This window comes from Rhagoletis pomonella, unplaced genomic scaffold (assembly GCF_013731165.1).
Source record: "Rhagoletis pomonella isolate Grant_MI unplaced genomic scaffold, Rhpom_1.0 Rhpom_scaffold_00001, whole genome shotgun sequence".
In the NCBI taxonomy this organism is placed as follows: Eukaryota; Metazoa; Arthropoda; class Insecta; order Diptera; family Tephritidae; genus Rhagoletis; species Rhagoletis pomonella.
In genome coordinates, this window is record NW_023458555.1 from 14,382,689 (window position 1) to 14,394,596 (window position 11,908).

Consider the following 11,908-nt stretch of genomic DNA (forward strand, 5'->3'; position numbering starts at 1 on the left):
ACAGCTTTTATTTTTGTAAAAGTTAAATTTTTACACCTTTTGCAAAAACGAAGTGACGTTTGTCAAAACAAGTGTGGCGTCAAAGTGACAGTGTTGTATTTTTATATTTCCAACTAGCTGTGTTTCATGTGTTTAAGCGAAGGTAGAAAATAACTTTTAATTGACTCCTCAAATTGCTTCGTTTTAAATAATTCCAAGATTGTCTTCAAAAAGCGTGATTATATCTTCTTTAAGTTCTTTGCTTTTTTAACGAAAAGTACTCCCACTGACCAAAGTTGAATGCAAACAGTACAGACACGTATGTAAACACTCTATTATACACAAGTCATGCAACGGCCTCTGCCACTGCAGCCCGCAGGTGTACCTTTAAGTCGACTAAACACGGCTCTGCCTGAAGTGACAAGTTCTCTGGTTTCTTGTTGGTTCCGCATTTGCAAAATAGCTATGAAAAATTTGTGAAAATATAAAAATATTCCTACAATTTTAATCAAAATACTTGGTATAAATAAGCTGTGAATATGAACGCATGTGCCAATTGTGTTTTAAAAAGAAATTACTAACGAAATATATCAAAACGAAGCCATGGGACAGACTGCTGGCAAAATCGGTAAGTTTTGTTGCAGAGATTTCCAATTAGATTTTCCCACATTCTATTTGTGCAAATATCAATTGAAAGCGTTTTAGAAGAAATGGAAAAGACAAAAATTTATAAAATTCCATTATTTATCTACATTTCAACATTAAATTTAGGTATTCTGGGAAAATTACTTCAGTTATGCGGCGGCTGCAAGCCCCAACGCTCGTGCATACATACATACATATGTACATTGATGCGTACGTACATATGTACGTATGTATGCATATTCGATTTGAATGTTTGATTGTAGCGATTTTTGTTGTTGCGCTGTGAAGGTGCATACATACGGTGACCATATTATGGCATCCGAATACTACGGAAAAAAAATAATTATGCCTATTTTTTTCTACGAAATCTAGAGGATTTTATACAAATTTTCAATGATCCTAGATTTATAAGCTCTAAAACAGCATCTTTATTTGGCATATATGTATTTTTCTACCTTTTGTAAAATATTCAATTGTAACATAACACACTTGCATAATTTTGTACTTTGTGCTCGAGTTTTTTATCCCGCAAAATTTGTTACAAACATTCCTAGGCAGGGAAACATGATGAAAATACTACTTTTGAAGTACAATCCAGTGAATAAATAGCATCCGGAATGAGCGAAATTGCAAAGCTTACCTTTGAAGTGTTGCACTTCCCTTTCATATTGCAGAATTTCTTTACTTTTACAATACTCTCAAGGTAGCCTCTTCTTATTTGGAGTTTTTCATGTTGAAGATACAATCCCTCACGCGATCAGCAATATTTCTTTTTGCGTAATTTCGCCTAATAAATATCTTTTCTCTTCACAAAATTTGAAAATTGGCACATTGGACAGGTAGTATTAGTAAATCAGCTGGAAATTTCTAAATTTTTAAAATCTATTTGCATGTGAAACCTTTTTCCATACAAAAAAGATATTGAATAGCAGCTTTTGAAACATTCATTCAACTCAGTTCACCCAAAAAGTTGCAGCAATTTTTATTTTTTCCAATTTATATATTTTTTGTATTTCACATAGCACACTTTGATTTAAAAGAAAAACAAGTAATTTTTAAGAAAAAAAAAACAACTTCATATAAAAATTTAATATTATCGTTAATTTTTTCATGATTCGATGATCGGATTTAAAGCAAACTAATATGGGACCACCTGTGAGGTACATAAAAAAAAATATTCCGATGAATTGATAACCTTTCTCCTTTTTGTGAGTTCGGTTAAAAATCAGATAGATAACAAGCGACAACATAATACACAAATGTTGTTTTTGCTCTTATGCTACTACCTGTTTGATATGGCTTGGCTAAAAGTACCCGATAAAACAGCAAGCTCTGTGGACTTTCTTGTTGGTTTTGGAATCTACATACGTAAAAAAAGGAAAATTTTACAGTAAAATGTAAACAAAAAAGAGAATTTAATGACGAAACCATCGTACAGTAAAGTAACTCTTCTTTCCGTTTTTTCTGGCAGGCTGTGAGTGGGTGTTTGGCAGGCTGTGGGTGTGTTTGTGGTTAGTGTTTGGTGTTTTTGGTTCAGTGTGTTGGTGTATTTTGAATAAATTGTAATAGAAATAAAATAAATTGTAATAGGAGAGAAATGGTGAAAGATAAGAGCACATGCCAAAAAAACAAAAAAAAAACAGGTGATCTCAGTGTGTTTTTACTTATGAAACTATACGATGGACGAAAGTTAAGGGCCGGGTGTTCCATGTCTGATTAGCATAAATCGGAGATAGAAGCTCCGGTTAAGTACAACGACTACTTTATCGATCACATGTAACATGCATGATGTCGAAATCGTCGTTAGTGTAGTGGTAGTGATAACCAGACATTGAACAACCGCTCCTAAATACTAGTGAAATTTTTTTAGATATATGAACAATAATCATTAACGTCTAATTTCGATTCATATTCAAAAATATCAAGCCTTCTATTTGGCATTTTTGAGGTTATGCGCTAAAAATGTACACGGCCCTTTTATTTACCTTTCAACAAAAGCCGGAATAAATTTTTGTTATAATTTGTTAAAAAACCTAAGGTAAAGTCGTCCTTGCCCATATGATTAACATGTGCTTCGGAATAGTTTTTCGCATTTTCTGACGAACGTATTATTTTGAGTTGTGACTCTTTTGAAGACGGTGTGCGATATGTGCTCATCGAATCAAGTCACAAGCGGCCAGATTTTAAAATATAGACTGGTTCATAGGCATTTAATTTTTATGAGCTGTTAAGGCGTCAGAATATCGAGTACGGGACAAATACGGGACATTAAAAGAAATACGGAACATTTGGCGTCCCGTATGAAATAAATAAATTACCAGGACAATATATGAAAAAAAGAGGACGTATGGTCACCTTATGCATACATGTGCTACGATTGAGTTGTTGTTATTGTTGTACATGCGAGGGATGACGTTTTTGATGTGTTTGTAATTGCACGCTCGTACCGACTCGTACTTCCGCTTCCAGTAAATTTTGTTCTATTGGAATGCGGCAACAATTTCCATGCGGTATTTCCACATTGACCAGCAGCGCTTTCAACTTTTGGGGTGAGAAGATACGTTTCACATGGGGTTAGTCCAATAGAATCCCATGTGTGAGGTGACGACTCGTGGTTAGTTGAACATGAATTATTTCATCTGTCATATGGTTTGTTTCGGCCCTTGACCTTCATATCGCTCATATTCGCTCAGATGTTTGCGGCAAATCGCTTATTGGATTTAACGGTTTTTAATTAGCAAGCATGTATACATATATGTACATTAGACTGCGCCTTAGTTGTATGGAGTAAATGGAGTTACAAAGCTAGAAATGGTCATTTGATCATAAAAACGTGCCCTGCGAAAAAAAAATTATTAAAATCGGACAACGGAAAGACAAGCCTCAAAGGCCGTAAAGTACAGCATTTTCATTAAATTTTTCACAAAGTGGTTAAATTTAATTTACCACTTTTTTATATATAAGTTAAAAAAAAAAATAATTTTTTATTGTAAATAATTAGCAACAACTGCGAAAAAAATTTTACACTGTCACGGCTTCGCCAGTTTTCAACAATTTCTGTTGAAAATCCGTAGCATATTCAAATGCCAAAGTTGTAGAGAATTTCTTTTAGTGTTGGGTTGTCTGGTGGCACAAAAGTTGTAAAGCCAAATCTAATTTACGGTTAGTTAAATGTCATATTTGAGTCGCCAGGTTGAATTTTTCATAGGGCCACACTGGGGGCATCTATGCAAGCATTTCAAGACGTCAATCTTTTGTAATCCGTCCTATAGAATTTTGGCCATCGTTCTGTACCGGTTGACGTGATGTGTACTGTAGACCTTAAGCGGCCTTCGCAGGGAGTCGGTCTCGACTTACATCGACTCTCGACCTGTGAATGCCGTTTTGGGAACAAAACCGCCCGACGTGGACAGGACATTGTTTTTTCTGCCTCGGGAGACCAGGTTAGAACCCTGAATTTGTACACAAGCGACTCGGAAGACTCTCGATGGGTTAGGTGGAGGAGTTGCATTTCAAGAACCAAGAATTGCTAAATTTATATAGGAATTATCCGAATGAGAGGATATTTATCCAAATGGGTAGTAATTCCAGATGAGACCAAATTCCACGACAGTCCGAAACAACCAAATCCACCAAAATCAAATTATTATTAGTACTGAAAGCATTGAGAATCTTAACTCCCTTGGTTGGCAAAAGAACGCCCATAAAGGGAAATGAGATAGCGGACTCTTGCAAGAATCGCGGCAGCCGTCACTCAATTCGTCTTCAGCGCTTTCTGGGGATAGGACTCAATACCATCAAAGAAGAGCTGAGAAAGGAGCTCAACATGAGCAGATTCTAAAACCTAATGAACCTCCCAAGAGTTAAACTTAGAAAAATAACAGCCATTCTTACAGGGTACTGTAGACTAAGAGAGCATATGAGTGGAGTGAGAATTTAAGCTAATGATCTCTGTTGGTTCTGCAAGCAAAATTCCCCAATAAATAATTTTGGAAAATATTGCTGAAGTGGCAGTACTTGGCCATAACTCTGGGTCGTTCCGCATTTTTGAAGCGAATTCTAAAAAATTGATATGTATTTATCTTTTTTATGTATTACGAAACAGAAAATAGAATAAGTATTTATAGTGTCGGACGAATGAAATAGGGTCGCGACACTTTGACAAGTTTTGACTATTTTTCTTTTGTTTGTTTAAGGTTTACTTATTCATTTTTTTTTAAGTATAGCTCATTTTCTAAAAAGATCTATATAAATCCGAATTCCAAAAATGCTCGGATAAATTCCCAAAGGAGAGGAGGAGGTCCTACTCCTATTCCTTTTGGCGTTTTCGAGCCGTCATCACTTTGCTGCACCTAACTACGTAAGGTAAGGCTCAATTACGGTCTGGATATTGTAGCCGCCTCAACAGCTACCTGTCCAGACTCGACCCCAACATCCCCAATGAGTGCCGGGCATGTGGAGAATCCCCCCACGACAGCAACCACCTCTTTACATGCCAGCTCAATCCGACTCAGCTAACACCCCTCTCCCTCTGGTCCGAATCCATTGAAACAGCTCGTATCCTTGGCCCCCCGTTAGTTGAGCTTGACGAAAATGATTGAACGTTGACCCGAAAAAGGCGGGGCTTAGTAGTGCCGCTACAACATCAACAACAACGTAAGAGGTGCACCATAAGCGCTGAAAAATTAAAAAATGTTATTCGCAGAATGATGCTGATAATGAAAGTTCTTTTCAATATCTTAGTATTCTTAACTTTACTGCTTCCTGTTGAGTTGAAACTCTTAAGCTGACTCATCTAATCAATTTTAACTTTCTCTTACACGCTCCTCTTCATCGGACACATTTAACCATACACACAAAATGAAGTAAATTCCACAGCATAAATAATTTCCGGCTTCCTTCCGACGCTAATGAAGTTTCCTTCCGCAATTTTGTCGCCATTTCCCTTACCTTTCTTTTGCTAACTTTGTTAGATTTACCCATTACATATGAAGATAAATTGCAGCCATGGAGGAGAGTGTAGCAAATTTGTGTATATTTATAAAGAAATGAACATATGCCGCCGCGGGACTGACTGCTGTGGCGACCGTTGTCGATAGAAGATAAATGTAATTTAAAATTCATAAAATATTAAAATTTAAGAGGGTGCAAAGGAACGTGTAAAGAAAAACGTAATCGTTTGGAGAAAAATACATACGTGCACTTACAGTGACTCAAACAAATGTTCACATGTTGATTAGTTTTTGTAATTTATAAATTTGTGATACCACATTACACAATTTCTTAGAACGGTAAATGTGTTAAAAACTAAGAGAAGCGCCCTGAAATTCCATTGACATTACTGTGCCCTGGGACCTAGATCAGCTTGATCTGGAAGTATTCCGAGGCAGTTGATAAAGAGGTCAGGCATTCCCTGGCCAGTTTTGAACATACCATTAACGATACCAGCGCCCTGATTGCCGCTTGGCTATCAGAGTAGATATTTACATTACATTGATGCATAGCCAATCGGCTCCCGTAAGATCTACTAAGAGTTCCTGACAGTAGACACCTCCTCCAACTCTCCTTTCCAGCTTCGATCCGTCCGTGCCATTTCTTCTGGCAGGAAGTCGAAGCTTTTGAGAATTGTCGAGTGCCCATGCGCTGGGTTGAAAGAGAACCCAGAGCTTTTGAGCCTAATGGTTGAGCGAACTTGCCCGCAATGTCGATAGGTGCGACATTTAGCATAGCATTTCGCGCTAGAGTAGGAGCGGTCCGGAGCGTCCCGCTGATTCCAACCAAGGCCGCCCTTTGCACGCGCTGTAGCTTCCTTGTATTTTCCAGTGAGCTCCACCAAGCAATGGCCCCATATAACATTATTGGCTTAATGATGGTTTGGAACTTGGAGAGAGAGCTGAGGGGATCTGGGCATGAGGCACTTTGTACCTCCTGGTAAACAGAAGGAGCTCCGTATTTCCAGGATTGACAGTAAGTCATGACCATGTTTAGGTACCCTTGCATAAGAACGTACAGGGTGTCCAAGAACGTTCGTCTGACGATGAGTGCCACATCATCCGCGTAGGCAATAACCTCCAGGTCGTCGTTTATCACGGGAAAGGCACCTACTACAAAATTCTGTTCTGTTCTGTTGTTCTTAAGAGACTCCTCTATGACTTTGACAATTGTGTGCAGGGCAGATTCCACGGATCTATGCTTCAGGTAGGCATGCTGAGAGAGGCTCAAACGTTCTCGAGGAGTCCTGTTTCTTATGTGCACGTCAATCAGTCTTTCAAAAGTCTTCGGTGAGAAAGAAGAGAGACTGATTGGTCTGAAGCCCCTCGATGACACATGAGAGCTCTATCCTGCTTTGGGGATGAACGTGACTCTCACACTCCAGGTTAAAAAGTTAAAATATGTAAGAAAATTTGTAAATTTTTAAGAAAATTTTTAAATTTTGTATAAAATTTGAAACTTCGTTTGTATGGTTAAGGCATGAAAAATATTATTAAAAAATAAAGAAAAAAACTGAACTTGAAAAACTTTTTGAATATTAAAACAAAAATCAACACAATCAATAAAAATGAATACTTGTTTGAATCACTGTATATGTATGGTAAATATATACACATATACATAACTGTATGTACATACGCCAGATAGGGAAAGGATCATCCACAATTCGCTCCCTAAATTTTGGAGCTACTCACGTGACTGCATACTATTTGTTCATATGTATATCTGTTCATATGTATGTATGTATATCTGTACATATGTTTATATGCAGTGTTTGTATTTACATAGCATATGAAGGACCACAGTTGTTAAAACTTCGCGCATCTAACGTTACCATATGTCAAATAGGACTAAAGTGCGCTCTTGAAATTTGGGGTTTTTTTTTATGAATGCGTAAAGGGAAATTCTCGCATTGCGAAACATATGTCCTTAAAATTCCAGGTTAGATATGTTTGTATGCCTACATATCTATGTATGTTTGTATGTATGTACATGTTTGCATGCTTAAACTGCAGCATCAATAAGTACCAAAACGAATTGTATTCAAAAGAAATTTGAAGAGGCAAAATATTCAAATCTAACGGCGCTGCGTGAAGTGTTTGCTGAAATAGTAAACACTAAGGTGAAAATTTAAAATATCCTTCGGACATTCATATATATATACAGTATGTGGAAAAAATATGGTCCCATGCGCATGTATTTATTTTAGGACGGTGGAATAACCATACATTTTAGAGTAGGTACTTCCTAACAACAGTTATTCTGAAAAGCGCTGTCATAAATGATCATGAGGGAGAAGTTGCACACTAAGTATGTATGTAGTTTAATAGCCCATTCAATTTTAGTATATCAGAGTGCAAGTTTGAAGTTGGTAAAAAATCGCGTTGATTCTTGGCATTTTTTCTTCACCCAGTTTCTTCCTAACAAAAATAAATGGTCGGGACATATTTTGTATGGAAAAACTGTGTGAAAAAACTGCCAAAAATCGACGCTGTTTTTTACCAAATTCAAACTTGCACTTTGTTATACTAATTTTAATCTTTTTTTTTTGTAATATGAACTATTTTTTTCTAAAAAATTAGTGGAAAAAATAGAAGTAAACATTTTTGCATATACATATGTAGATATTTTGAAAAATTCCCTGTGCCAATAATTTAATGCGGCACTGTACAAATATATAATTACATTCGTTTCGAGTTCATATTAACACATTGGAAAGCTTTTTTTTGCCACATACTGTATGCGTGCTTATCGAATGTGTCTCCCTGCACTCCCTAACAAAGGTAAAGGTGGTGTGTAGATTAGGGTTGTCCAAAAATGCATGTGAAAAAATAAAGTCGGAATTTGTATGCTCACAACCTAGGGGTGGATGGGTTTTTGGCGGACCTATAAATTATGTGGTTAAATTATGGTTAAATAAATAATTGGGTATTGTTATTGAAAGTTTCCTCAAGAGAAGCAGGGTTTTCCGATCGAAAAATATTGATTTTCAAGAATTCTATGCCATTTTACGAAAAGTTATATTTCCCCCATACATGGAAAACTTTGAGCGCTTTGAGCGACCTCTAAATATTTTTTTGACTTAAAAAAAATAGGGGTATACTTTTTTTCGATATAGAACAATCCTAGGGGGTGAGAGCATTACAATTCCGACTTTACTGTTTTTGAGCCACCCTAGTGTAGATACGCATCCCTCAAACTCGCATGCGTTTGTGATTTTTTTTGTAAAATTTCCCCCGTATCGTAGAATTTTCCTCGCGCTCAAGGCTCTTCGCAGTCGTAGTATTTATGTACAGTAGATTGTGGTGATGTTGCCGCACACATGTCGATTCAATTAGATTATTTCGTGGGCATGAGAAGATCGTTTGGCTTGTCTCTTTGTCGAACGGGCAGTCAACGGTGCTATGTCTAAATGCCAGCAAATGTGCCGCTATGCGTCTCAGCAGAAAATTTCAATTTTACCTGTAACTTTCCAAGAGCGCTCCCAGTATTTGCGCCTTGAAAATTATGCTGTGTATTTTATGCGCAGGCGCAGCGCAGCGGTATCTCTACCTCAATTTTACCTGGCCCGCATGTCCTTGCTTTATTCCTGGATATTTTCTGTGTACACAATTCTCTTCGCTTACTTATCAGCTGTAAAATTTTCTGGTGTTTTCATTTTTCATTTTGATAAAAAGAAGTAAAGTTGGAAAAAAATTCTGAAATAGAGTGAAAAGGTGCATTATTTGTTTTTTTTTTTTGCTTTTTTTTGTTCAAAATCACTGCAATAAAATATGTTATTTATGATTCCTTTTGATTTCTGCATTTTTCTTTTCAGTTAAATGCACAAGGGTGCACAATATTTTTTTATAGAGTAGACGTCTATTTTTCTTTGCTTCCTACAATACTACATACACAGTGTCCTTTTGAAGAATGAAACAGGTACTTTTTATTGTTCGAGTATTTATAAAAATGTCGTTTAACTGTCTGGACTTGTTGTTGCATCAATATCTATGCGCTTATTTTTTTATAATTATAAGTCAGGTATAGCGTGTTAGAAGCCGTCTGACAATAAGGCAGCAGTTTCTCTTAACAATTGTGGTAATTTTGGTTGTTGTTGTTTTAGCAGCAGTTCTCTACCCTCTAGCGGTATTCTAAAGTCCATAACGCTTCCAGTGTAAGGGCCGTCGGGTTGGAGGTGCATACGATGCGGCATTGGGTGATATGGGAACCTTGCCGGGAGAGGTAACCTGTGTGGCACCAGCCGAAATGGAGTGGTGCTGGTCTCCGTCGGTAGTTCGTCTTCAGTGTTAATGGGTGGTTAACGAATTCCTAGAACGGTGTTGTCGTTACGTGCGCAAAAACATATCCGATTGACATATTGATGTAGGTTCTTGAGTTCCGCTCTAAATTGCCGGACGGATGGTCTACGCACGGATCGATGTCCACACGCGAGTTGTGCTGTTGCCGTCTTACGTCTCGTGGGTGCGAATTGTTTCGAAGCAGAGCGTAGTTCCCACGGGGACATATCACTAGAAACTGCTCTTCGATAGTAATGTGGTATGCTTTTTCTCCACCTGCATCTGGCTTTCTTCGTGGAGTCGAGAGTCGGCTCGGATGATTTTGCATTTTAGCGACGAGGTTTGTTACGTCCAATTTTTACTTTTAAGTAAATTTTCTTATAAGAAATAGTTTGCAGGCCATGATCGTTGCCAATGAGAAAACTCTGTCGGTTAGTGACAATATATCAGTTATCGAATTCACTTCTCTTCAGTATTAATTATTTTATTTTTATTATCTGAGTTAATAGGCGAACAAAGAAAGCCCCCTATAAATGCTATCTGTTTACATGTTATACATTAGGGCGGTCCTTAAAAATATCAACACTGAATTTCTGATGGGCACCCCTTAATTTTGTTCTACGACGAAATAAAGACATCAACGATAATTTCAAAATTTGAAACACATTTTTTAGGGTCGCTACCAGAGTTTGAAAAAATTGTTATTTTGTTTTAAATCGCAAAAATTAAAAAAGAAGTTTCTTAAAATCTGATAAATTTCAAATATTATTGAAGCTTATAAAATTTTTTCGAAAGGTAGCGAACCCTAATTTTTTTAACTTTGAAGTTTTGGTTTTGCATGATGTTGATATTTTAAGGACCATCCTAATAGGAAATAAATACAATTAAAATTTTTACATATACTTGGCTAGTTTGTATGATTGCTAAAAATTAAAATATAATTATGACTATGACACTTGTCAAAATTTCCCACCAAATCGATTCAAGTATCGTAGTTGTGATATGAGAACGGGTATTATAACAACAACTATATATTTAAAATGTCTACAAATGATTTATTAGATTTATAATGAACTGATTATTTATTATTGATTGCGTGCGAATGCCGAAATTCAGAAATTGCCTCTGATATTGTCAAGTATGAAGACCAAATTAGCACCTTACTATCGATATAATAAGAGTATGCATACAGTACATACATACATAGTTAGGGTAGTAAACCATTTCTAGCTTATACATTTTTTGCCTTTCTTTTGACCTAAAAACAGCATATAATGAACTTAAAAAATATACACAATTCCTTTTTCGGTTCCTGCTACCATGGAAAAGGATTCCTTGATGCAAGAACACCAAAAATATATATTTAAAACTTTTTAAAAAGTTCACTTCATACTGTTTTCAGGTAAAAAAATTAAAACAATTGAGAACCCCCTAATTTGAAGGTGATTTGAAAGGTGAAGGCAACTTTTTTTTTATCCAACGAAGTTGTCTTTTCTCGATTTTCTATCTCAAAGGCTTTGAAATGCTGTTAAGTTTATTTCGCTAGATTTGTTTGTTCTCGAGATATTACATTTTGTCAATATCTACACTGTGCGGTGTTTTAAGAATAACTTCTAATTTGCTAATTTCTTACATATCATTCACACTACAGCATTATCCATAGAAACTACATTCCCGAACATTGTACAATATATTATTCACAAGTTGAAAAAAAATTAAAAAAAAAAATTTAAATAAAAAAAATAAAATAATTATATTAATCGCATAATTAAAAAAATCAAAAACAATTCAAAGTAATCAAATAATTATATTAATCATGTAATTAAAAAAAAATTAAAAAATAATTGAAAATAATCAAATAATTATATTAATCATGTAATTAAACAATTTCAAAAATAATTGGAAAATAATTATGTAATTAAAATGAATGAATTAATTAATTAATTTTTTTTTTGAAAATAATTGATTACACTGGTCTACAAATTTCAACTTTTTTTCTGCGAATAAGACGG

General features: G+C 35.8%; 2 protein-coding genes across 2 annotated transcripts in view; one reads left to right on the forward strand and one right to left on the reverse strand.

The window, feature by feature from the left end:
* Positions 1-11,908, reverse strand: part of LOC118739622 (ATP-dependent RNA helicase bel) — a 60,354-nt gene that overhangs the window by 15,900 nt on the left and 32,546 nt on the right. The gene's annotated exons all lie outside the window — the stretch shown is intronic.
* Positions 389-11,908, forward strand: part of LOC118739631 (protein neuralized) — a 112,017-nt gene continuing 100,497 nt past the window's right edge. Inside the window, exon 1 of the mRNA XM_036471077.1 lies at positions 389-607. Within this exon, the coding sequence (XP_036326970.1) occupies positions 583-607 (25 nt within the window). The 5' untranslated portion in view covers positions 389-582. The remainder of the gene's footprint in view (positions 608-11,908) is intronic.